Raw genomic sequence first — 25,175 nt, forward strand, 5'->3', positions numbered from 1 at the left:
ACTATGACATACAACTAGCTACTGGGGCTTTGGGGGGAAAAAAAATTATATATATATAAAAAAAGGGCTAATATAAACTATTTGGATACTTAGGATAAACCTTGATATCCAGCAACATATTTATGGGACATCTTTAATAGATGGAGGGATAGATTCAAAGATTGTTCTGTCTTCTAGGAGTTACAAACATATACTTGGAAAACTAAGTGGCAGCAGCATGTGTTAAAATCTCAATAAAGACATTAAGCTGTTCAGGAAGAAGAACAGCTTTGTGGCTGCCAGGATCTGAAAAGGAGGGGGTCGCAAGCTGACCTGGGGAAGTTCGAGGAAGCTGAGGAGAAGAGGGGAGGGGATGAGGAGAAACTGATGCAGGGAACGGCAGGAGGAAGGCCAGCCACCTGTGGAGTGCATCCTGTTCCCTGCAGTGCCGACAAAGGGAGCATTTACAGACAATCAACTGGCTTCCGTTTCTAATGAAAGAGAATCTTAAGTAAAAAGAAATATAAGTTTCTACTTTGAGATATCACTGCCTCCCTCAGCCAAAGCGGCAGAGAAGTTTATCTTCTCTCAGAGTTCAACATGTGGTAAACATTTTTTTAAAAAACTGGTGGGTTTCAGAAATTATGCTGAGAGCTAGTCTTTGTTACTCTGATCCAAATAATTATCTGTCTTATCCTTAAAATGTCCATTGTAGCATCGATGAGTATAATAGTTTGAAAACTCTCATTTTTCTTTTCATATAAATCTTATTATCTGTTAAATCTTGTAACTATAAACATTTTTACTTACCACATTACTTTTATAAGTACATTGCTCTTTGTCACTTTTAGTGGACTATGAAAAATAGATTATTCAGTGCAAATTACAGATCATTAAACTCTGTAAAGCTATAAACATTATATGTTGTGATAATTATCAAAGGTGAAAAAGGCAATTATTTAATAAAGATCAAAATTTGAGAATATATAGATTTTTAAAAAATCTTTATATATATATTCATTTATATAGCTTCTGATATTCCACTTCTTATGATTATTGTTCACAGTGGTCAAGTGGGGCTAAGAGAAAAGAAATTAACAGATGTTAAAAAGGAAATTATTTAGCAGCTTTTTAAAGGAGTAGGTTGTAGCTTATTGAAATTTAGAAATTACATAGTATCATTATGTACATAAACGATATGTATAGTTTAAAGATATGTATCTTATGTACATATATATAATAGTGATTTTTTCTAGTAAAAATCTTTTTATTATGGAAAATTTTAAACGCATACAAAAGTAGAGAGAACAGTATAATGAAATCCCATATGTTTCTCACCCAACCTTAAAAATTATACACATATAACGAATCTAGTTTTATTTATTACCCTTCATTCCCCACACCCATCTCTACAGAACTAGTTTTAAACAATTCTGAAACATCATATGATTCTATTCATAAACATATCAGTTATCATAGTTATTTAACATAGGGCATATTAATGTTAAATGTATTTTATGGATACAAGTGCTGTAATCTTTATAGCTATTTGATTTTGAGATGTTAACTGTAGATATTTGTTTAAACTCTGGGTGATCCTTGCTTCATCGTATCAAATTAACCAGACAGGTTCAGAGTCAGTCAGATAGTATTCCAAATTGTTCCTGGTGTCTTCAAAAGATCAGGACTGTCCGAATGCTGTTAATAATAATAAAACAATAATCAGTATAATTTTCATGATCAATTTAACCAAAACCCACAAATAATTTTTGTTTTTTTGTTTCAGGATTTGTTTTAATCTTTTTTTATAGATGCCCACTTTGGTAAGCCTAATTTCTTTTATCTTGTCATCCTCTTTCATTCATGGCATTAATAATACTTTCCATATAGTTCTAGTGAGCTGGGGGAAAATTGGGGACCCTCACTTGACCCTGGGCGAGGTCCTTGTTGCCCAGCGGTTCTGTGGAGAAGTAAGCATGCCAGGGTTGTAGCAAAGTTTCCACCATGGACTAGTCATTGCTCTTGGCTCTCCTGTAGCCAAGGGCAAACGGGGCTTCCAAAGAGGGTTGGTGTCCTGGGATGCTACTTTCTGAGAACCCAAATATTCCTACTCCTGGATAACTCCTTCAACAAGGAGAAGCAAAGAGGGGATGGGCCTCAAGGACAGAGAATTCCTTATTTCAGGCCTTACTGCTGGAGTCGTGGAATCCCTGGCATCAATAGGTTGCCATGCACAATTCTATTCTTCACCAGGGACTGTGCAGGGAGACCCTGTGTCTTTTCCTCACCGTGAGTCAGGGTCACTGTACCTTAATAAGCCAGCTGGTCATTGTGTCCCATCCCCAGCCTCCACTTAGTTGCTTCTATGCAGTCGGTCTGGTAGGAGGGCCTATTCTCAGCTGTGCTTCCTGTACCCATATGGTAAGCACCCCCAGGGAGGCCCATCCTCTGCCTTCTCTGTTGTCCACCTTTCCATCTGTGTGCGCAGTCAGGTGGTTTTCTCAGCGGGCCAGAAAGGGAGTAGGAGGCCTCATTCCGGTGTCCAGTCCTCGGCCTCCATTCTACCACTGATTACCAGGCCTACTTAAAGAGCATGGGAGACTTGCCCAGCTATTAATAAAGTAATGCAACATTTGCCGTTTGGCTGCCACTTTGTACTCCTTGTGAGTATATTCCATGACTGAGAACTCTAGGGGAAAGGGGGTAGTGGTGGAGAGGCTACGAGCGCCAATCTGAGGCCCCAAACCCCAACCCAACTCCTAACTTGAGGACTACTGCTTATGGGGACATTGAGATCGTGCAAGATATTGTGGGGGTTATATACTACTTAGGAGATAGTGTAGCTTAAAGAATAGCTTATTTCTTTATTGAACTTCTTTTTGATATGTTGTAGCTAACATGTTTGCAAATTATGGAGTTCATTTCAGTAGGGATGTTTTCTTAGATTTCCTCCCCATGAAATAGCCTGGGTCCTCACACAGTGGACCTATTTTCTTCTTTTGCAACATTTATTCTCTGCTTCAAACTCCTGTCATTTAACTTTAGGTTTTTCCCCCTCTCTTTTGTGGTCTTCTTTTTTGTTGTTGTTGCTTTTTTGTCCTGCATCTTTTCTGTGCAACATTGTTGCTGATGTTTTTGCCCTTTGCTTCTATTGACCAAGGCTGTGCTTGATCATCTTAACCAAAATCATTGATCCTAGTCTTACCCACTCCTCAACCGCTAGAAATCCCTTAATTGGGACGTTTCTGTAAGTCAGTTCTCAGGGTCTATGCCAAGGCAGCATGATATAGCTAAATTGTGGATAGAATGTATCTTATAGCAGACACACGACAAAGCAAGAGAAGAGAGTTGGGGCATACTTTTAGATCTGACACCTGCCACTCCTGCTCCCTTCTCCATGGTTTTCACCTGGTTCTGATAATGAACAGCCTGGAGTGGACACTCTGGGTCAATCGCAGAGCATAATGATTCCAGACCCAGGGCTATATTGTACGAGAGGGACCTGACATTATACTATAGAAACCTCTCTTTCTAGGGAGCAGCCCCAACTGAGTTAACAATTGTTTGTTGAAGAGAAAATGTGTCAGTTTATACCACCACTCTATGTTGGAACAGTGAATGGCAGTGTACATTATGGAAATAGAGTAGAAGCTTTTCTTTTTTTCCAAATGGCCATTATTTAATCTTTTAAGCATGTCTAGTACCTCTAATAATGTGGAAAGCATCATAAAAGACAAACTAGTTATTTCTTAACAGCAAATAAGAATAGAATCATCATAAAGGTTTTTCAAACCACTCACTCATCTGTTTGGTAATTTACCTTTTTCCTTGGTGCATAAGGTCAAATGCCTCGTTGATTTTGTCAAAAGGCAGGGTGTGGGTCACCAATACATCCAGATCAAATTTCTTATTCTTGTAGTCAGTAACCAGCTTTGGGACAGAATCGACACCTTTCCAACCTGCAATTTAATCAAAATGCCTAATAAAGACAAGGTGCATGAACAGGTAGTTTAATCAGTGTTTGTTGAATGAATGAAATTATTAGGTCAGATTTGGGTTGCTTCAAATAGATTACCCCTCCCATCTTTAATTTTCTGTACTTTTAGTCTATTTAAAAATTTTTCCTCATGAAAGAAATTCAAGATTATTTTCTATTTCTAAATAAGGAATTATCTCAATTTGGTCAAAGTTTAACTTTGTTCCTCTGTGTTAGTTAATTTTAATGCAAATTGAATTTCAATTTGCAAATTGTAGTTATCCTTCTCTACAAACTCTGTTTACTTTCAAGTACTTAATAGAATAGCTTTTATGTAGTCTTTAGAGGTGTTCTAGACACTCAATATTTAAACAACAAATTATATTCCTTTCCTTTCAATAATCTTCATTATAAGAATTTGAGTACTATAGTCATGCCCCACATAACCATGTTTCAGTCAACAATGGACTGCATAAGTGGTGGTCCCATAAGATTAGTATCATGTAGCCTGGGTGTGTAGTAGGCTGTACAATCTAGGTTTGTGAAAGTACACTCTATGATGTTTGCACAATGATGAAATCGCCTAACGACACACTTCCAAGAATGTACCCCTGTCATTAAGTGACACATGACTGTATTATGGAGAAAATTAAAAGAAAAAAAAACTGACCACCAAAGGTTGTTCCATTTATAGTACGGCCCATTATTAGCTCCAGTGGAGAAATAGTCAATCCTTTGTCACCAACGGCTACTCCAATGAAAGTACATGATCCCCCACCTACTTTTGTGCAGTCCAGGGCTGCTCTCTGGAAGGTCAAACAAAAAAGACTAGCTGGGCAAGTAGAAAAGTAGAATATGAATTCTAGTGTGGGTATGTAACAATGCTTTAGGGAAAATTTATACAACTCTGCATATAAGATAATGAGATTCAAGCTAATGAGGTCATAGTATTGTAGATTGAGACTTGAGGCTCCAGTGTTTTGTTTCAGATAGAACATTCAATAAATATTTCAGCTTCCTCAAAAAAGATATTGAAAAGAAACAAAACATATTATTTTACCCTGTTTAATACCATAGTTATGCTGAACCTAGAATGTATATCATTGTATATCAAGAAACATAAAAATATGTGAAGTCAGTAAATATTTATGGAGGACATTTTAAACTCTAATCAACAAGTTTTCAATGATCTACCATGGGTATATACTAAAATATTTGCAATTCCAGGGGCATACGGTCACAATCTTTAAAGTCATGAAGAAAGGGTGAATAAGTATTCACTGTATCCTAGGAAATGAGGTACACACTGTAAACTTAGTAGATCTCAACGTAGGATAAATAAAAGGAAATGCTGTTTAAAACAGAGGGCAATACTGTTAAACAGAAAATGACACTGACTGCTGCTCATCAAATATTTGATCTGCTTCCCTACGTTTCCGAGCTCTCTTGCAGTTAGGTAGAGTCATGTGACTGATTCTGGCCAATGGACTACGGGCAGAAGTGATGTGTGTCATCTCCTAGCCAAAACAGAAGAACCAGTGAACAACCGGCCAGCTGTCCCTTCTGCTGTAACAACCAAGTTGACCTCATGTTGAGATTGTGAAGCCACAAGTTTGAACTTCCTTGATTGCTGAGTCACCGCATGGAAGACAGTGGTGCAGGGGAGTTTCATTTTTTTCATTTTCACTTCTTTGCATGAGAGAAAGAGAAAACATTGTTATGTTAACCTACTGCAAGTTTAGGATTAATATAAAAATGCCAAGGATTGAAAATGTAAATAAGTTTGAGAAAGATATAAACTTATGGATGGTAATTCCACACTGAAGTCCTGTGGTACATAGATGAATATTTAAAATCTTTTGAGACTAATATTATAGAAAAAAAGTGTAAACTTTGTCCCATATCACTGTCAGCGGTCAACTTGGTTCTGACCTGTTGGGGCAATTTTTCCTTTTACAAAAGTCGCAAATAGGAAGCGTGGCTCCTTTTCATCACTGATCACTGTATGAAAGGAGCAATGTGAAGTACAGTAAATTCTCTCCCTCTTCTCTCTCTGTCTTAAAAGTGATGGAAGATGCAATGACCTAGAACTTTTAGAGTGTGTTTTGAATTTTTTATTTGAATATGTGTTTATTGTTTTGAGAACTCCTAATGTTTCTAAATAGAAACTGTTCTACTTTCTGCACTTTTTATATGGCAGAAACATTTTTATTTATACTGTATAGAGAGATCCATGGAGAGGGGGAAAGACCACAGGTGCTACTTGTCACCTTAAGGTAGCTGCTTATATTAACTCTTGTTTTTTTTTTTAAATGTTTTTCTTGTTGCCTTTTCTACATTTCTGAGCTTTGCTCCAAGCAAGGAATTAGCTTACATAATGATGACTTAGTTAAAATGGTTACAAATACAGGGTTTTATTTAGAAGCCTCTGATAACTTTTGATGAGAATTACTTTTAATTCTGAACACCTTATACAATTGTCAATTATCGTAACTTTCTAATTGTTCCGTTGGGTTCTTTAGGCTGCCTTAGAGCATTAGAGGTCACTGAAATCAAATTTATACCCATTACTGGAATCTTCTCTACTGCCCAGAAATTTAGCTCTCTCTAATGATGGAAACTTTTGGTGGAAGTGTAGGTAGCTCATTTTTTTGTGATCAAATAAATTCCTTCTTTTTATTTGGATTCTCTAGGGTAATTCTATTCCATAATTTAAAGTGCATTTCTGGGTATAATAAATCAGTTAATAACAGAACCTGCCAAGTTTTAGATCAGCGGTTCTCAACTTGAGAAACTTGTAAAAAATATTGGTACCCAGGCCCCAACTCATGAGAATATCCTGGGGTATGGCCCCTTCATTGGTACTAAACAATAACAGCTCCCCAGGTACTTCTCAAGCGTGGCCAGTTTTGAGAATCTCTGTACTAGAAAAGTAAGATAAATAGGCTGAATTTTGATGTTTGTAAAAAATTTGAGCTGTGGGAAGTGGAGGAATGGGTGTGGCACTTTGCAGGCTGCAAGTGCCCCCGACCATTGAGAAGGCAGGGCCTGCAGCTGTGAACACAGGCAAGCCGTGCAGGACAAGGGGTGGCCCACGCGTGAACTTGCAGTAACAGCTAACATTTATCGAGTGCTCATTACCTGCCAGATCCTCTTTTACACAGTTCTACGTATTACAAGGAAGTCATTCTGAGGGGGAGAGACCCAGGAACTGCAGCCTGCTGCTCTCAGCAGCTCTTCCTGGTCTCTATACTCTTCTGGGGAATGAATCAGTCAGGTGAGAACCAAGGGCAAGAACCAGCGAAGCCTGCTCATGGCTGAATACAGAATTTTATTCTTTATACCTTCCCTAGAGGAGGGTTTTAGGAGCCAGGCTGAGTGAAGGTGTAAATAGAAGGGAATAGTGCCATAGCTACTTCACAGCTCGCACTGAGGAAATAAGAGGAATCCACAGACACACCATTAGTTGATGAATTCTTTGGTTATTTCATTAAAAAGCAAAACAAAACACTACTTAGTGTCTTTGAGCAAATGTGCGTTAGGTGAATATTGGCTGGCGTATAAGGCTGGGCACTCCGGCAAGTAACTTGCCCCACAGTCTGGAGTAGAATAGATGGGCTGCTTCGAGGGCAGCAAGCAGGGGGTGGCTCAGGGCCATGCTCAGAAGGGCCCTGCAAATTATGCAGCTGTCCTGAGACAAGGAGAAATCTGAGTGATATACAATTGCAGTGCTTAGGAAAAAGAGATTGACTTTTTAATTTTGCAGTGTGTGTGTATGTTTTTTAACATACTGAAAACTGCAGAAATATTAACAACATTAATATTAAGTAGGAATCAGTAATCTTTATTAATAAATGATTAACTACAATATACTATATGATGTATAATATCTACTATGTTATTAAATATTGCTTATTATCGAAATATATAATTTATATACATATATAAATATATTATTAAATATAACATAAAAATACATTTATATACATATTGTCAATGTTTATTAATGTTAGTAAATATTATTTATTATATACTCTTATAAAAAATGTACATACCATGGTTTCAGATCCACCCGCACAGTCAAGGGCAAAATCCACTCCTCCTTTGGTCATTTCAATGATGACCTTCTGGACGGGTTTATCTAGGTCTCTAGGATTGAGGCAGTCAGTGGCTCCAAGGGCTTTGGCCTTTGTAAACTTCTCACTGTTGATGTCAATAGCTATGATTCTGGAAGCTCCTGCCACTTTACAACCCGTTATAGCAGAGAGACCGACGCCTCCTAAGCCGAAGATCGCGCAAGTAGAACCAGGGGTGACCTGCAGGCAGGAAAGTCATAAATTAACTTTTAAAGCAGCCAGTAGCACTTTTTTTTTTTTTTTTTTTAAGGGACAGAGCAAGGTGTGGGCAGGAACATATAAATAAGACTGCCTATCATAAAACTAAATGATATAGCCATTGGGGGAAATCTGCCAAGGTGGATGGCTAAGTCACTAAATTTGGAGACTCGTTCCTGAGGAGCAAACCCAAATGAAAATCATTCCCTTGTTTTCTCTTTCCCTTGAGTGTTATCAGAACAAAATTCTAAAGCCTACACATTTTTTTTTTTTTTTTTTTGTGAGGAGATCAGCCCTGTGCTAACATCCGCCAATCCTCCTCTTTTTTTGCTGAGGAAGACGGCCCTGGGCTAACATCTGTGCCCATCTTCCTCCACTTTATATGGGACGCCGCCACAGCATGGCTTGCCAAGCAGTGCGTCGGTGCGCGCCCGGGATCCGAACCAGCGAACCCCCGGCCGCTGCAGCGGAGCGCGCGCACTTAACCGCTTGCGCCACCGGGCTGGCCCCTAAAGCCCACACATTTTAAAGAGTTTATTGATTTCCTTTTTTTATAGATAGAATTTAATAGATATTTGATATCTATATTTCTAATAGGCCTTATTTGGTTACGTTAATACAGTAGTCGATTTTGAATGTCCACTAGTATTACTCTAAACGTGAATTAACTTACTTCATCATCCCAAATCATCAATTCATTTAAATGGAATGAAGTCCAAATTTCTTTGCATGGCATTGGAGGGTTTTTATTATTTGGCTCCCATTACCTTCCAATGTCATCTCCACAGTATTCCTGATACTACAGCTGCAACAAACTGTTGCACTTTCCTTTCCTCGTGCCTTAGTTCATGCTGTTCCCTCAGCCTGGTGTAATTTTCACCAGTTTCCTTTAATTAAAATATTACCTATACTTCTAGGCCTGACTGAAATGTCACTCTCCCCATGAAACTTTTCTTGATTTTTTAATCAGAAATTAGTGCCCACCATTTTTGCTTTCTCTATATCACGTAATTTTTAATCTCCTTGATTGTTTGATTTTGTGTGTGTGTGTTTCTTTAAAAGAGTGTAAGTTCTTTAAGGCAGAGACTTTTCATCTTCCACATTGCTATCAAGGAGTCTTCTGTATGTTGGGTCTTTACTAAATGTTCATTGCATCGAATTAAGTAGAAACTTAATATACAAGATAGTAAGGAAAGCTGCTGTAACAGGAATATGTGATTCTGTAGAGTGGTATAGTGGCAAAAACTACACACAGAGAGATGCTTAATCAATATTTTCTAATGATGATGGGAAACAGTTAGAATTAAAGCATAAACAAAAGGGAAAGAGAAAATCTGCCCAAGAGAAATATTGATACATTCTAAATTGGAAGCAAAATTACTAAGGAAGAGAGAGAATGCACACCTCTTACTTTAATTTATACATGGTATTAGGCATGCATATACTGGCTTCTGCTGCTCAGGGGAAATAAAAAATATATTTTGTAAATACTCAGAATATTGTTCTATATACACTATGTACTATTTACTATAATGTCGTAGCATATATTTACTATATTTCCAAACATACTTCTCCTGAGACTGTGTTAAAAAGTTTGCCTCTAAGTCTCCTTGAAAGTGGAAATGCATTTGCCCATTGCAGCAATGTTGTTCACAGTAGCTGGATTCTCAGGCTCTATATTAAGGCTCTTGCCCTTTGGCTAGAATTACTGATACTTCGCTTCCCCTAACTTGTTCCTGTCAGATTCATTTCTCATCTCTGAGCATCTCATAGGGCTTTAGCTGTTCCTCATAGTGGGAAGAACAGGTTCTGGGAATTTAGGTCAACTTTGACTAGATTTAAAAGAAAATTACAGCTGAATCTTTAGTGTTAATATCTCTGAAGAAAGATTATAGTAGTAGAAGATGATAGTCTGCATGGAGTCCAGAAAAGGGGTGTATGTGTGGCCCAAAGAGTAATAATTCTTCCCTGAGTCTCCAATGCTATCTAGAGGAGACTGTGCCTTGACTGCCAAGGTCACATCAACTGTTAACTCCACCCAACTAACAACACCCTTCCTCCGGGAGCCTGTAGATTGTAGTTTGGCTTCTCATACAGTTTCTTAATTTTTATTGATGAATGAATGAATGAATAAATGAATTTTTAGAGGGAGATAATATGCTGATGGCCAAGAGTAGCACTTCTGTCTGCTTGGCCAGTGTAATTCTCAAAAAAACGTCGTACCTTGATATTCTGGCTACTAGGTGAGCCTCTTATCTTCGTTAGGGTGACTTTGTTTCCTTGACATTGAACATCTCTAGGTAACCTGATAAAAAGGAATTTTTGTATTGCAAAATCGAGGACCAAGCCTCACCAAGATGTCTTAAGGGTTGCATAGGAACCTAGCTTTATTTATTCATTCACTGAAAAATTGTCAAGCTCCTACTATGTGCCAGGCACAGGGCTAGGCTCTGGAGATACCATTATGAACAAGACAGAGTTCTTGCCCTCAAGGAGAAAATAGTCTAATAGGAAGGATAAATAAATAGAAAATTTCTCAATAGCGTGATAAGACGGAAGACAGGGATAAACATAAACACTTTGGGAAAAACTGGAGGGGTACCGATTGCATGCCCGAGGCTGGAGCAGGTTTCCAACAGGAAGTGACAAATACTGTAGCATACTGACAGAAAAGGTTAATAATGAAAATGGGGTGAAATCTTCAGATTTGTTGTTTGGAGAGACCACTCTGGTTGCATTTTACTGTGTGGAGTCAAAGGACGAAGACTAATGTCAAGGAAGTTTAAATAAGGAGGTGGTTTGAGGCATCCAAGTGGTATCGACATTTCTCTAGCCTCTCAGTTAAACAGCTTTGTAAAAGCATATAATGCTAACATGGGATTCCAGGGACTCATCTTGCCCATCAGGGCTGCCATCTGAGACCCTCTTTTTTTTTTTTTTTTTAAAGATTTTATTTATTTATTTTACCCCCAAAGCCCCAACAGATAGTTGTATGTCATAGCTGCACATCCTTCTAGTTGCTGTATGTGGGACACGGCCTCAGCGTGGCCAGTGAAGCGGTGCGTCGGTGCGCGCCCGGGATCAGAACCTGGGCCGCCAGCAGCGGAGCGCGCGCACCTAACCACTAAGCCACGGGGCCGGCCCCTGAGACCCTCTTTTGAAGCCGCAAAGGGATAGGATGAGAAGCAGAGATGAATTAGTACAGTTTGAGGGAGAGGAATCTGCAGCCTCAGGGAGAAAGGAGGGGTGGCTGTATGGAGACGGGTGGGAATTGCTCTAGCTTCTCTTGTCTCTTGCCTGGGTCTGCAACCCCTGATGAGTGTTCATAATTAGGGGACATATTTAAGCAGGCTATTTTTAAATCAGAGATGGTCTATAATCTAACTGTCCTATAATTAGATTATAGTATAATAATATATAGTATAATAGTGTTATAGTATAGTATAACTATACTATAATCTAGTGTAGGAAAAGAAATTAACCTGAACTGGGTGCCAGCCACTGGGCCAGATGTCTTACTTATGATTTAGTGATCCCCACAACTATTTGTAGTGGATATTATCATAAAGAGGTAGGAGTAGAGAGGTTAAATAACTTGCCTAAAATTACAGGGGTAATAAATGACAGAGCCGGGGTTTGAAGATAACTCTTCTCTGTTTTATCACACTGCCTCCTAGTAACTTCTCTTCTCCACAGCATAGTGATTAAGCATTTTACCTTGGCGTTGTTGAGTGCAGCTCCATAGCCAGTTGAAAACCCACATCCAAGCAGACAAACTCTTTCTAAATTTGCATCATCATCGATTTTGGCAAGATTTTTATCTGACACTACAGTGTACTGAGAGAAAGCACTGATCCCCATGAAATGGTAAATTGATTTTCCTTTGCAGGTAAACCTGCTAGTTTTGTCTTCCATTAGTTCTTGATCAACAACAGGACTTTTGTCTAGACTAGGAAAAAAAAAAAAGATACTAGAAACAGAAAATAAATGGACCACTGATTACTTTCCTGAAAAAAATGTTAGGCATTATATATTTGTTGTGACAATTCTATGAGATGGAAAAATTGAGAAAATGACTTGAGACTCTTCACCTAAATATGTAGTCAGAAGTGGTCTAAAAATAATAATGATAATAGTAAACTTTTTTTTTTTTTGTGAGGAAGATCAGCCCTGAGCTAACGTCCATGCCAATCGTCCTCTTTTTGCTGAGGAAGACTGGCCCTGAGCTAACATCTTTTGCCAATCTTCCTCCTTTTGTCTTCCCCCTTTTCTCCCCAAAGCCCCAGTAGACAGTTGTATGTCGTAGTTGCACATCCTGCTAGTTGCTGTATGTGGGACACCGCCTCAGCATGGCCGGACAAGCGGTGCGTCGGTGCGCCCCTGGGGTCCAAACCCAGGCCGCCAGTAGCGGAGCACACACACTTAACTGCTAAGTCATGGGGCCGGCCCCAATAATAAACTTTTTAATGAATACTTTTTATGTGCCAAAAACTCTTTTAAGGGCTTTACATGTATTAGTTCTCAAAAAAATTTTATTATGGAAAACTCAAACACACATAAAAGTAGAAAGAGTAACATAGTGAATCTCCATGTAGCCATCTCCCAGCTTCAGCAGCTATTAACTCATGGCTGATCTAGTTTCATCTATTGCCCGCCTCCCTACACCAGCAGCTATTCTACTGTCATTGGACTGTTTGGAAGTAAATTCCAGACATTACTATTTCATCTGCAGAAATTTTAGTATGTATCTCAAAAATATAAAGATTCTTTTAGGTCCACACATTGCATTCGGCCTCTTAAGTCTCTTTTTTTTCTTTTTAATTTATTTTTATTGATGTCTTAATAGTTTATAACATTGTGAAATTTTGCTTGTACATTTTTGTTTGTCCATCACCATATACACGTCTCCCTTCAGCCCTTGTGCCCACCCCCTACCCCCATTGTTCCTGGTAACCACAATACAGCTTTCTCTGTCCATGTGTTGGTTTATATTCCACATATGAGTGAGATCATACGGTGTTTGTCTTTCTCTTTCTGGCGTATTTCACTTAACATAATACCCTCCAGGTCCATCCATGTTGTTGCAAATGGGACAATTTTGTCTTTTTTTATGGCTGAGTAGTATTCCATTGTATATATATACACCACATCTTCTTGATCCAATCATCAGTCGAGGGACATTTAGGTTGCTTCCACCTCTTGGCTATAGTGAATAATGCTGCAATGAACATGGGGGTGACTCAGCCTCTTTGGATTGTTGATTTCAGGTTTGTTGGATAGACTCCCAGTAGTGGGATAGCTGGATCATAGGGTATTTCTATTTTTAATTTTTTGAGGAATCTCCATACTGTTTTCCATAAAGGCTGCACCAGTTTGCATTCCCACCAGCTGTGTATCAGTGTTCCTGTTTCTCCACATCCTCTCCAATGTTTGTTGCTTTTTGTCTTGGTGATTATTGCCATTCTAACAGGCGTGAGGTGATATCTTAGTGTTGTTTTGATTTGCATTTCCCTGATGATTAGTGATGTTGAACATCTTTTCATGTGCCTATTGGCCATCTGTATATCTTCTTTGGAGAAGTATCTGTTCATTTCCTCTGCCCATTTTTTGACCAGGTTGTTTGTTTATTTGTTGTTCAGTTGTGTGAGTTCTTTATATATTATGGAGATTAACCTCTTGTCAGATATATGTTTTGCAAATATTTTCTCCCAGCTGGTGGGTTGTCTGTTCATTTTGATCCTGGTTTCATTTGTCTTGTAGAAGCTCTTTAATCTGATGAAGTCCCACTTGCTTATTTTTTCTTTAGTTTCCCTAGTCTGAGTAGGCATGGCATCTGAATAGATTCCTTTATGACCAATGTCAAATAGTGTGTTACCTATATTTTCTTCTATGAGTTTTATAGTTTCAGGTCTCACCTTCAGGTCTTTGATCCATTTTGAGTTAATTTTTGTGAGTGGGGATAGCAGATGGTCCCCTTTCATTCTTTTGCATGTGGCTGTCCAGTTTTCCCAACACCATTTATTGAAGAGACTTTCCTTTCTCCATTGTATGTTCTTAGCTCCTTTGTCGAAAATTAGCTGTCCGTATATGTGTGGTTTTATTTCTGGGCTTTCAATTCTGTTCCATTGATCTGTGTGTCTGTTTTTGTACCAGTATCACTCTGTTTTGATTACTATTGCTTTGTAGTATGTTTTGAAGTCAGAGATTCTGATGCCTCCAGCTTTGTTCTTTTTTCTCAGGATTGCTTTATCAATTCGGGGTCTTTTGTTGCCCCATATGAATTTTAGTATTCTTTGTTCTATTTCCGTGAAGAATGTCATTGGGATTCTGATTGGGATTGCATTGAATCTGTAGATTGCTTTAGGTAATATAGACATTTTAACTATGTTTGTTATTCCAATCCATGTGCATGGGATGTCTTTCCATTTCTTTATGTCATCATCGATTTCTTTCAATAATGTCTTGTAGTTTTCATTGTATAGGTCTTTCACCTCCTCGGTAAGATTTATTCCTAGATATTTTATTCTTTTTGATGCAAATGTAAATGGTATTGTTTTTTTGAGCTCTCTTTCTGTTAGTTCGTTATTAGCATACATAAATGCAACTGATTTTTGTAGACTGATTTTATACCCTGTGACTTTGGTGTAGTAGTTGATTATTTCTTATAGTTTTCCAAAGGATTCTTTAGGGTTTTCTATATATAAAATCATGTCATCTGCAAATAGTGAGAGTTTCACTTTTTTATTGCCTATTTGGATTCCTTTATTCCTTTTTCTTGCTTAATTGCTCTGGCCAAAACCTCCAGTACTATGTTGAATAAGAGTGGTGAGAATGGGCAGCCTTGTCTCGTTCCTGTTCTCAGAGGAATGGCTTTCGGCCTTTCCCCATTGAGTATGATGTTGGCTGTGGGTTTGCCATAAATAGCCTTTATTATGTTGAGGTACTTTCCTTCTATACCCATTTTGTTAAGAGTTATTATCATAAATGGATGTTGGATCTTGTCAAATGCCTTCTCTGCATCTATTGATATGACCATGTGGTTTTTATTCTTCGTTTTGTTGATATGGTGTATCACGTTGATTGATTTGCAGATGTTGAACCATCCCTGCATCCCTGGTATACATCCTGCTTGATCATGGTGTATGATCTTTTTAATGTGTTGCTGTATTCGGTTTGCCAATATTTTGTTGAGGATTTTTGCATCTATGTTCATCAGCGATATTGGCCTGTAATTTTCCTTCTTTGTATTGTCTTTGTCTGGCTTTGGTATCAGGGTGATGTTGGCCTCATAGAATGAGTTAGGAAGTGTTCCATCTTCCTCTATTTTTGGAATAGTTTGAGAAGGATTCTTTGAATGTTTCGTAAAATTCACCGGAGAAGCCATCTGGTCCTGGACTTCTATTTTTTGGGAGGTTTTTGATTACTATTTCAATCTCTTTACTTGTGATTGGTCTATTCAGATTATCCATTTCTTCTTGGTTCAGTTTTGGGAGGTTGTATGAGTCTAAGAATTTATCCATTTCTTCTAGATTGTCCAATTTGTTGGCATATAGTTTTTCATAGTATTCTCTTATAATCCTTTGTATTTCTGTGGTATCTGTTGTAATTTCTCCTCTTTCATTTCTGATTTTATTTATTTGAGCTTTTTCTCTTTTTTTCTTAGTAAGTCTGGCTAAGGGTTTGTCAATTTTGTTTATCTTCTCAAAGAACCAACTGTTTGTTTCATGAATCCTTTCTACTGTTTTTTTGGTCTCAATTTCATTTATTTCTGCTCTGATTTTTATTATTTCTCTCCTTCTGCTGACTTTGGGCTTTGTTTGTTCTTTTTCTAGTTCTGTTAGGTGTAATTTAAGGTTGCTTATTTGGGCTTTTTCTTGTTTGTTAAGGTGGGCTTGTATCACTATGAGTTTCCCTCTCAGGACCGCTTTTGCTGCATCCTATATGATTTGGTATGGCATATTTTCATTTTGGTTTGTTTCCAGATATTTTTTGATTTCTCCTTTAATTTCTTCAATGATCCATTGGTTGTTCAGTAGCATGTTGTTTATTCTCCACATCTTTGTCACTTTCCCTGTTTTTTTCTCATAGTTGATTTCCAGTTTCATAGCATTATGGTCTGAAAAGATGCTTGTTATGATTTCAATCTTCTTAAATTTGTTGAGGTTTGCTTTATTTCCCAACATATGGTTTATCTTTGAGAATGTTCCATGCGCACTTGAGAAGAATGTGTGGTCAGCTGTTTTTGGATGGAGTGCTCTGTATATGTCTACTAGGTCCATCTCGTCCAGTTTTTCATTTAAGTCTACTGTTTCTTTATTGACGTTTTGTCTGGATGATCTATCCATTGAGGTAAGTGGGGTATTAAGATCCTCTACTATTATTGTGTTGTTGTTAATATCTCCTTGTAGGTTTGTTAATAGTTGCTTTATGTACTTTGGTGCTCCTATGTTGGGTGCATATATATTTATAATTGATATGTCTTCTTGGTGGAGTGTCCCTTTTATCATTATATATTGCCCTTGTTTGTCTCTCCTAACCTGTTTTATCTTGAAATCTGCTTTGTCTGATATGAGTATGGCAACACCTGTTTTCTCTTGTTTGCCATTAGCTTGGAGTACTGTCTTCCATCCTTTCACTCTGAGCTGTGCTTGTATTTAGAGCTGAGATGTGTTTCCTGGAGGCAGCATATTTTTGGGTCTTACTTTTTAATCCATCCTGCCACTCTATATCTTTTGATTGGAGAGTTCAATCTGTTTACATTTAGAGTAATTATTGATATATGAGGCTTAATGTTGCTGTTTTGTCACTTATTTTCTGGTTCTTTTGCATTTCCTTTGTTTCTTGTCCCATGTGTTTTGGACTGCCAATTCAGTTTGGTTTTCTGTCTTATGACTCTTCTAGTTTTCTCTTTATTTATCATATGTGATTTTGTTTTGATTATTTGTTTAGTGGTTACCTTGAGGTTTGTAGAAAAAGTCTTTTACATGAGATAGTCCATTATCTGATGGCCTCTTATTTCCTTATACTAAGTCAATTCGATCTCTTTCCTCTTCCCCTTCTAACTTATTCTTGTTACAACTTATTCTATCTTGTGTTATGAGTGTGTGTTTAGAGTGATGAGGTTGTATTTATTTTTGGTGTTTTCCTTCCTTTGATCTTTGATTTTGGTATTTAAGTGATTGCTAACCTATTCCGGTAAAGATCTACTATTTTTCTGATTTTGTCTACCTATTTTTCTCCTTGCTCCAAGCTTTGTATTCCTTTTCTCTTCTTTTTTTCAGGAATGAGGGCCTTCTTAAGCATTTCTTGTAGTGGGGTTCTCGTGGCCATGAACTCCCTTAGCTTTTGTTTATCTGAGAATGTTATTATTTCTCCATCATATTTGAAGGATATTTTTGCTGGACAGAGTATTCGTGGCTGAAACTTTTTGTCTTTCAGTATTTTGAATATATCATTCCAGTCTCTCCTAGCCTGTAAAGTTTCTGTTGAGAAATCTGCTGAGAGCCTGATGGGAGATCCTTTGTATCTTATTTTTAGTTTTTGTCTAGCTGCCCTTAATATTGTTTCTTTGTCATTGACTTTGGCCAGCCTTACCAGTATATGCCGTGCAGTGGGCCTTTGTCTGTTGACATATTTAGGTGACCTATTGGCTTCACTTACTGGTATTTCCTGCTCCTTCCCCAGATTTGGGAAGTTCTCAGCTATTATTTCCTTGAATAGGCTCTCTGTTCCTCTTTCCCTCTCTTTTCCCTCAGGAATACCTATAATTCTTATGATACATTTCCTAATTGAGTCAGATATTTCTCGGAGACTTTCTTCATTTCTTTTTAGTCTTAGTTCTCTCTCCTCCTCCATCTGGAGCATATCTGTATTCCTATCCTCTATAATGCTAATTCTTTCCTCCATATTGTCAGCTCTGTTCTTTAACAATTCCAGATTCTCCTTTATCTCCCCCATTGTGTTCTTCATCTCCATCAGTACTGATTGGTTTTTCTTTATGATTTCAATTTCTTTTGTGAAGAAACTCCTTATCTCGTTCAATTGTTTATCTGTGTTTTCTTATATTTAGTTTAGCGTTTTTATGATAGCTATTTTGAATTCTCTGTCATTTAGGTTATGGATTTCTGTGCCTTCAGGGTTGACTTCTGGGTGCTTGTCATTTTCCTTCTGGTCTGGCAATTTAATGTACCTTTGCATTGTGCTTCCTCTATTCGCTTTGTTTTTTCTCGTTCTGGAATTATCTGGTTGCTGTTTCCACCTGTCGCCACCATTTGGGGGTTAAGGGCTGTGTAATCTGAGACCCCTGTGCTCTGCCCTGGCTGCCCCGCAGCCACGGGCCACCTGCCTGTGATCTGCCCTGGTCACTCAGTCTGGTCAGCTGAACTGCAGTGTCAGGCATGGGGGAGGCAGGGGCTCTCTCTTTTGCCTGCTGTGTTCCTGGGGTGGGGGGCTTCTTGCTTGCCCTTCATTATCCACTCTCCTAGAGTGCTCAAATGTTGATGGCAGCCCTGCAGCAGTTCTGAGTCCTCTGTGTGGGAGTTTCTCACTGGCTGAGAGAGCCCGAAGATCTATGGTTTCCCCGCAGAAGGCTGCCCCTCTCCCCTCTTTGGGAGCCGCACGGACCCGAATCACCGGTCTGATGGGGAGGGAGAGGATTTCTCCTTACCTCTCCCCACTTTCTCTGGGGGCCCCAGCACATCCACTGTCAGATGTGCGGCAGTGTGGGTCTTTCTGATCTTCCTTTTTGCTGTGCAAGAGTCCCTTGTTGGTCTGTGACTGTCCCTTTTGTTGTATCTTATTGGGAGAAGAGTTTACAAGAAAGCTCACTCTGCCATGATGCTGACGTCACTTCTTAAGTCTCTTTTAATTCATATGTTCTCACCTCCCCCTTTGTTTTTTCCTTGCAGTTTATTTGTTGAAGAAACAGTCATTTGTCCTGTAGAGTTTTCCTCATTGTGGATTTTTCTGATTACAGTCTCATAATCTGGTTTAACATGTATCTTTGTCCCTTTATTTCTTCTAAAGAAGTATTTTTGATCTACATGCTTGATCTAATTCAGGTTTTATATTTTTGTAGGAATACTTCAAATGTGATGTGTATTTTCATCCAGAGGCACATAATTATCTTTCTTTTTGTGATGTTAGAAAGAATTGATGGTCATTGCCAAAATCTATTATTTCATTAAAAGTTTGCAAAAGAGTGCATTAATTCTTTGAATATCTGCAATAACCCTGTGAAGCAGGCATTATTATTATCCCTATTTTATAGATGAGGAAATTGAGGCACAATAATAAATGTAAGAGTAGTATAATTTTAGGTTCTGAAATAACTAGTTTCAGTTAGCGTTAAGGACAAATAGATCTTTCTATAGTCTCAGTAAAGAATAAGGTGATTAAGATTTTGGACTCTGGAACCAGACTGCCTAGGTTCAAAACCTAGCTCCAGGACTGATGTCTGTGTTGCCTTGGAATCAAGTACTTTACTGCACTTCATTGCATTCCTCTCTCATCCCCTGTAGAGGTAGTTACTATTCTGAATTTGGCATTTATCATTCCAGTGATGTATTTATATCTTTACTACACACACATATACCATAAATGATATATGGTGTTGTTTTTGTATATGACACCTTGCTAAATAGATCTGTCAGCAACTTGCTTCTTTCCCTTAACATTATGTGTGAGATTATTCTATGTTGCTACATGTAGATCAAGTTTAGCCATTTTCGTTGTTACATAGTTTCCATTGTTTTACTACATAGTAATTCATTAATCTATTCTTTTATTGATGGACATTTGTGCTATTTTCAACTGCTTGCTATTATAAACAATGTCACAACGAACGTTCTAGCACATATCTCTTTGGGTGATTTTTGCAATAATTTCTTGTGCATACCTAGGAGTGGAAGTGGTGGGTAGAAAGTATGCACCTCTTCATCTCCATTGAGTTATTGCTAACATACTGCACAAAATATTTGTACCAATTTGTACTCTTACTAAGAGTGTATAGTACTTACTTGAGTTTTTCACATAAATTTGTGAATGGACTCAGACAAAACTTGCATTTTCTGCACTGAGGCATGTAGAGTGGAATTACTTTGTCACCTAGAAAGAAAGGCCACATGTTGAATGGTGCCTAAGATGTAACTTATAAACAGTTTCTACCTGATGAATCAGTGGATAACCCATTCTTTATGGTGTACATTTTATGTTCAGCAGAAGGTATAGGTGGCTACAATATCTTGTTACCCTACAAGATTGCTGATTTCCCCAAGCATTGCATATACTTTTTTTCTTTTTCTTTTTCTCTCTGCTGGGCAGTCAAGCAACAAATCCATATTGATACCATTAGGTGTAGAGTCCTGTCTGAGATTCTGCTGTCATTGCAGCTCTCTGCATCATGATTATTATTTATTACATTTCTAAACACCCTGTATAGAGGAGAACACCTTTATATAATAGGAGAGGTGGACAATAATAGACTAGATATGGGGAGTAAACCTTATGCCGTCACCATGTTTCACCATTTAGTTCATGCTCAATTTCCACATTTTTCTACTTTTTACTCAATTTCAATTTAATAATGGCTTCTATCCTCTGATGACTACAGTCCAATGATGATAATTAACATTTGTTCAGTATTTAGAGTGCCAAGCACCATTCTAACTGCTTACGTGTATTATCTCAGTTAGTTATCAGAACAACCCTTTGAGATGGATACTATTATTGTCCCCACTTTAGAAAACAGAACTCTTGAGTTGAATCACAGAAAAGTGACTTAAAGACAAAGGTCACACAGCCAGTAAGCGACAGAGCTGGGACCGAATTGGCCAGACTCCTTCAGGGATGCAAAACTTTTAGGAGCAATTTGTTTCTATGATCTTGTTTGGAATGGAAAGATACTAAAATACCTCTAAGTTTGGAGCATTCTCATTAAAGGAGGAAAGAATGATATGGTTCATTCTGCCTGACAAGTGAGGATTACATAACGCATATTCCAGTATTTGGTGGATCTGTTATAAAATGTGAAGTAAACAATTTCAGCCATTGTCATGCTTCATTTACGCATTATTTTTATCTTACAAACTTCCAAAAAGACTCTTAAGCTAACATTGACATATGTATACTATTTCTTACTTAAGCTACCTGTAAGTCGTCGTTCTTTATTATTTAAAAAAATTTTTTTTTGTGCGGAAGATCAGCCCTGAGCTAACATCCATGCCAATCCTCCTCTTTTTGCTGGGGAAGACTGGCCCTGGGCTAACATCCGTGCCCATCTTCCTCCACTTTATTTAGGATGCCGCCACAGCGTGGCTTGACACACGGTGCGTTGGTGCACACCTGGGATCTGAACCCAGGCCGCCAGCAGCGGAGTGCACGTACTTAACCACTACGCCACAAGGCTGGCCCCCAAGTCTTCATTCTTTAAATTCTTCATAATATTAAATTATTTTTCTGTTTTATTTAGAGGAGGTTGTTATAAATTGTCATTTGTGCCCCCAGGAAGCTTTAGTTTAAGCTAACTTTATAACTTTGCTTCATAGGACAACTTGTCAGTGCTATATGTAAACAAGTGGCCGTGTTTCCCGGATTTTATCAGTTCTGATTTCAAGTATCCTGTCCCATTATTAGACTGTGATAGATTGTGTGTCTCAGTTTGCTTTGGAAAAGATGGTCCCCCTGTATAAATAGTGATCAATTACTGCATGCAAAGCCAGGACTATATCAGGAATTATCCCTGAAATAGCCTGACATTTCCATTTAATTGGAATCAGAAAATAAAATACCTGGTTTGAAGTTGGTCACGCCTGGCCCAACACTTTCTACAATTCCTGCAGCCTCATGGCCAAGGATCACTGGTAAAAAAGTCTCCTCAGATTTTGGGTCAATAGGATGGGTGTCAGTATGGCACACAGAAATGGCGATTATCTACAAAGCAACCACAGACTTGAGTTGTATTTCTATAATTATATCATTGGGGTTGTTAGGTGGACAATTTTAGGTCCAATGTCAACTTGAAACTTTACGACACTCAGAGCTCAATAAAAGAGTTATAGTTTGAAAAAAAACCCCAAAATATTTTAGGATATATTCTTTTCCTCTTATAATGCACCTTTGTTTTCTACCTTTCACTGTCATTGGAAAAGCACAAAAATAGAACTGGCAGTTACTGTGTCCAGGAGAGGAGAAATCCAAGATAATAGGGAAAAGTTAAAGTCTATTAGGCAGAGGGAATGGGGGGAACACAGGTCTCTAGGGCTTGTTCAAATTCTGTTGAAACTACATGAAATGAAATAGACGTAATAGAACTTGCATAGTTAAAAGAGAGATATCAAATAAAAGATTATCTAAACTAATTATCAATGTATCACTGTATTATTATTCTTCAGGGTTCTATTCATCGGGGTATCCCATTCATTCTCGTGTGTAAACCCTTACTGTGGTGGTCCTGAGGAAAATATAAACCTGGCCAGCTGTGCAACAAATGGAGAGATTGTCCCAATTTGCCATCTGTGATCCCTCTCTACTCAGTTTGGTCTCTTCTCCCTGCTGACCCACTCTTGTCCCGTCCTCAGGGGGACCCAAGACCCTTATGCTGCCCAGGGCAGCACTTCAGTTTTTCCTCTCCCTTGTTTTAAACCAAATTCTCTATCTTCCTTTTAATAACACTTTCCAATAACTGGCAATTGGAAAAGAAAAAGAAAACCTAACTAATTCTAATCTAAAGTGAATTCCTTTGTCTGATTCTTAGGGTTAATGATAAATGTTAAGACAGTTCAATTAAATTTTAAGCCCATTATCAATAACAACTGATAAATTAATATTTTACCTCTTCTGGAGTAATGCCTGTTTTTATCTGAACCTAAAAATGTAATTCCCCCATAGTGGAAACTCCAGGGATCTCAGTCACACCACATAGGCCTGACCTGACAGAAGCCAAGTCTGCACTTAGGGTCTTGTTCCCACTTAGGGCAAGTTCCCACTTACTTGAATTCGAATTTCATGAGCCTTGGGGGGAGCGACTTCAACCTCTTCAATGCAAAGGGGCTTGCCTGCTTCCCAGGCTATGGCTGCTTTGCATTTAATGACCTGAGAAAGAGGGAAAGAGGGAGAGAGAGGGAGAAGGAAGAGGGAGAGCAGGGGAAGGAGAGGGAGAATGGGAAGGAGGGAGAGAGAGGGAAAGAGAGACAAAGAGAGGATATCATGGGAAAAAGTTAAAGAGCATGTTGACACCATAATTTCATGAAAAGGAGTTATGGAGTTTGTGACTGGATGTTACCTATAATTATATTATTTTAAAGACAGGGGATCTTAATTGAAAATAAGTCATATTCTACATTATAGTCATTGCACTCTTAATTTTTTAAAAGAACAGGAGTAGTAAAGTTTATCTTAATGTAATGCCTTAATTTTCTTCCTCCATAACAGAGAGGATAAATTTATAGGGTTTAGATAGCATAGATGGCCAATAAGTATTTGTTGACTGAACAATTTGTTATCAGCTCTGAATTACCTGAGTTCTTGCTGCTAGAGCATAGGTGTGTTTTATATCTTTGCTACTCAAAGTGGTCCTCCCTTGGACCAGCAGTTATTGATGTCACCAGGGAACTTGTTAGAGCTACAAGCCCTGTGCCAAATCCACTAATTCAAAATCTGCATTTGAACAAGATCCCCAGGTGATTCATATGCACATAAAAATTTGAGAAGAGAGGCTTACATAATTATTAAATTTATCAGTAGAATATAAATTAAATAAAAATTTGATCTCTTTGCAAGAATTTGGGTAAAAATGTATGAAAAGAAATTAAATGTTACGATTCTCTAATCCCCAGATTAAAATTTTCTTTAGCCTCTTAAAATTATATATATATATATATATATATATATATATATATATTTTTTTTTTTTTTTGTGAGAAAGATTAGCCCTGAGCTAACATCTGTTGCCAGTCCTCCTTTTTTTGCTGAGGAAGGCTGGCCCTGGGCTAACATCCACGCCCATCTTCCTCTACTTTATATGGGATTCCACTACAGCATGGCTTGACAAGCGGTGCGTCGGTGCGCACCCAGGATCCCAACCTGCAAACCCCGGGCTGCCAAAGCGGAGCGCACACACTTAACCGCTGCACCACCGGGCAGGCCCTTAAAATTATATTTTTAATTTTAACTATAAGTAACATTGAAAGAAAGTGGAAAGAAACAAACCCATAATCCTCCATTCTAACGCTACTATTTTTGCTTTTGGTATGCTTTTCCCAGTCTTTGACCACATGAATACATATTTTTTGATAGTTTTTATGCAATTTTGAATTACCTTTTTAAGTATCATTAGTCTTATTACAAATACAATATGTATTATTTATGGGACGTTTCAAAATACAAATAAGAACAAAAGAAACAAATAAAATCCACCTATAATTTTATTACCTATTTTATGATTTTGAGGTAAATCCTTTGAGTATCCCCATATGGGATCATGTTGTATAATATTTTGTAATCTACTTTTTTCTACTTATTAATATACTACGAATATTTTCTATATTCTTCTCTAACATTATTTCTAACAAATTTAAATTTTATTTTATGGTTATAGCATAGTTACTCAAATCTCTCTTTTTTGGGCCATTATGAATAATATTTAATTGAACTCCCTTGTTGTGAGCATTTTGGAAAGTCCGCAGAAATTTCCTTAGAATAAATTCCTAGTGTGAGGTCACTCATATCCTTTTAGTCAACTTTAATTTGCTGCTTTCTGAGAGCAATCCCCGCGGAAAGCTGCTTTTAGCAAATGTATAAAGAGACACAAAAACCCCCCAAACAAACACAAACAAAACAAGAACTGAACAAAGAAACGGTATGTTTGCTTACTTTGCCGTTGGTGCCCAT

The 25,175-nt window shown here is 37.9% G+C and overlaps 1 protein-coding gene across 1 annotated transcript; it reads right to left on the reverse strand.

Moving 5' to 3' along the window:
• Nucleotides 1–1,573: 1,573 nt before the first annotated feature.
• Nucleotides 1,574–25,175, reverse strand: ADH4 (alcohol dehydrogenase 4 (class II), pi polypeptide). Its single transcript, XM_058547557.1, has 9 exons — nt 25,158–25,175; nt 23,278–23,379; nt 22,077–22,218; nt 20,307–20,394; nt 12,007–12,238; nt 8,011–8,271; nt 4,626–4,761; nt 3,800–3,938; nt 1,574–1,677 (listed from the first exon to the last, which is right to left on the reverse strand). Exons 1-9 carry the CDS (start codon nt 25,173–25,175, stop codon nt 1,653–1,655), a joined length of 1,143 nt encoding a protein of 380 aa, XP_058403540.1. The 3' UTR covers nt 1,574–1,652.

Source organism: Diceros bicornis, chromosome 8 (assembly GCF_020826845.1).
Source record: "Diceros bicornis minor isolate mBicDic1 chromosome 8, mDicBic1.mat.cur, whole genome shotgun sequence".
Taxonomy (NCBI): Eukaryota; Metazoa; Chordata; class Mammalia; order Perissodactyla; family Rhinocerotidae; genus Diceros; species Diceros bicornis.

What these genes read in the sequence shown, in the direction of transcription:
- ADH4 (XM_058547557.1), bottom strand. An exon ending in AATTTATGTGAAAAACTCAA is followed by an intron (nt 12,239 to 20,306) that starts GTAAGTACTATA and finishes TTTTTTTCCTAG; the next exon opens with TCTAGACAAAAGTCCTGTTG. An exon ending in CGGGTGGATCTGAAACCATG is followed by an intron (nt 4,762 to 8,010) that starts GTATGTACATTT and finishes TTGACCTTCCAG; the next exon opens with AGAGCAGCCCTGGACTGCAC.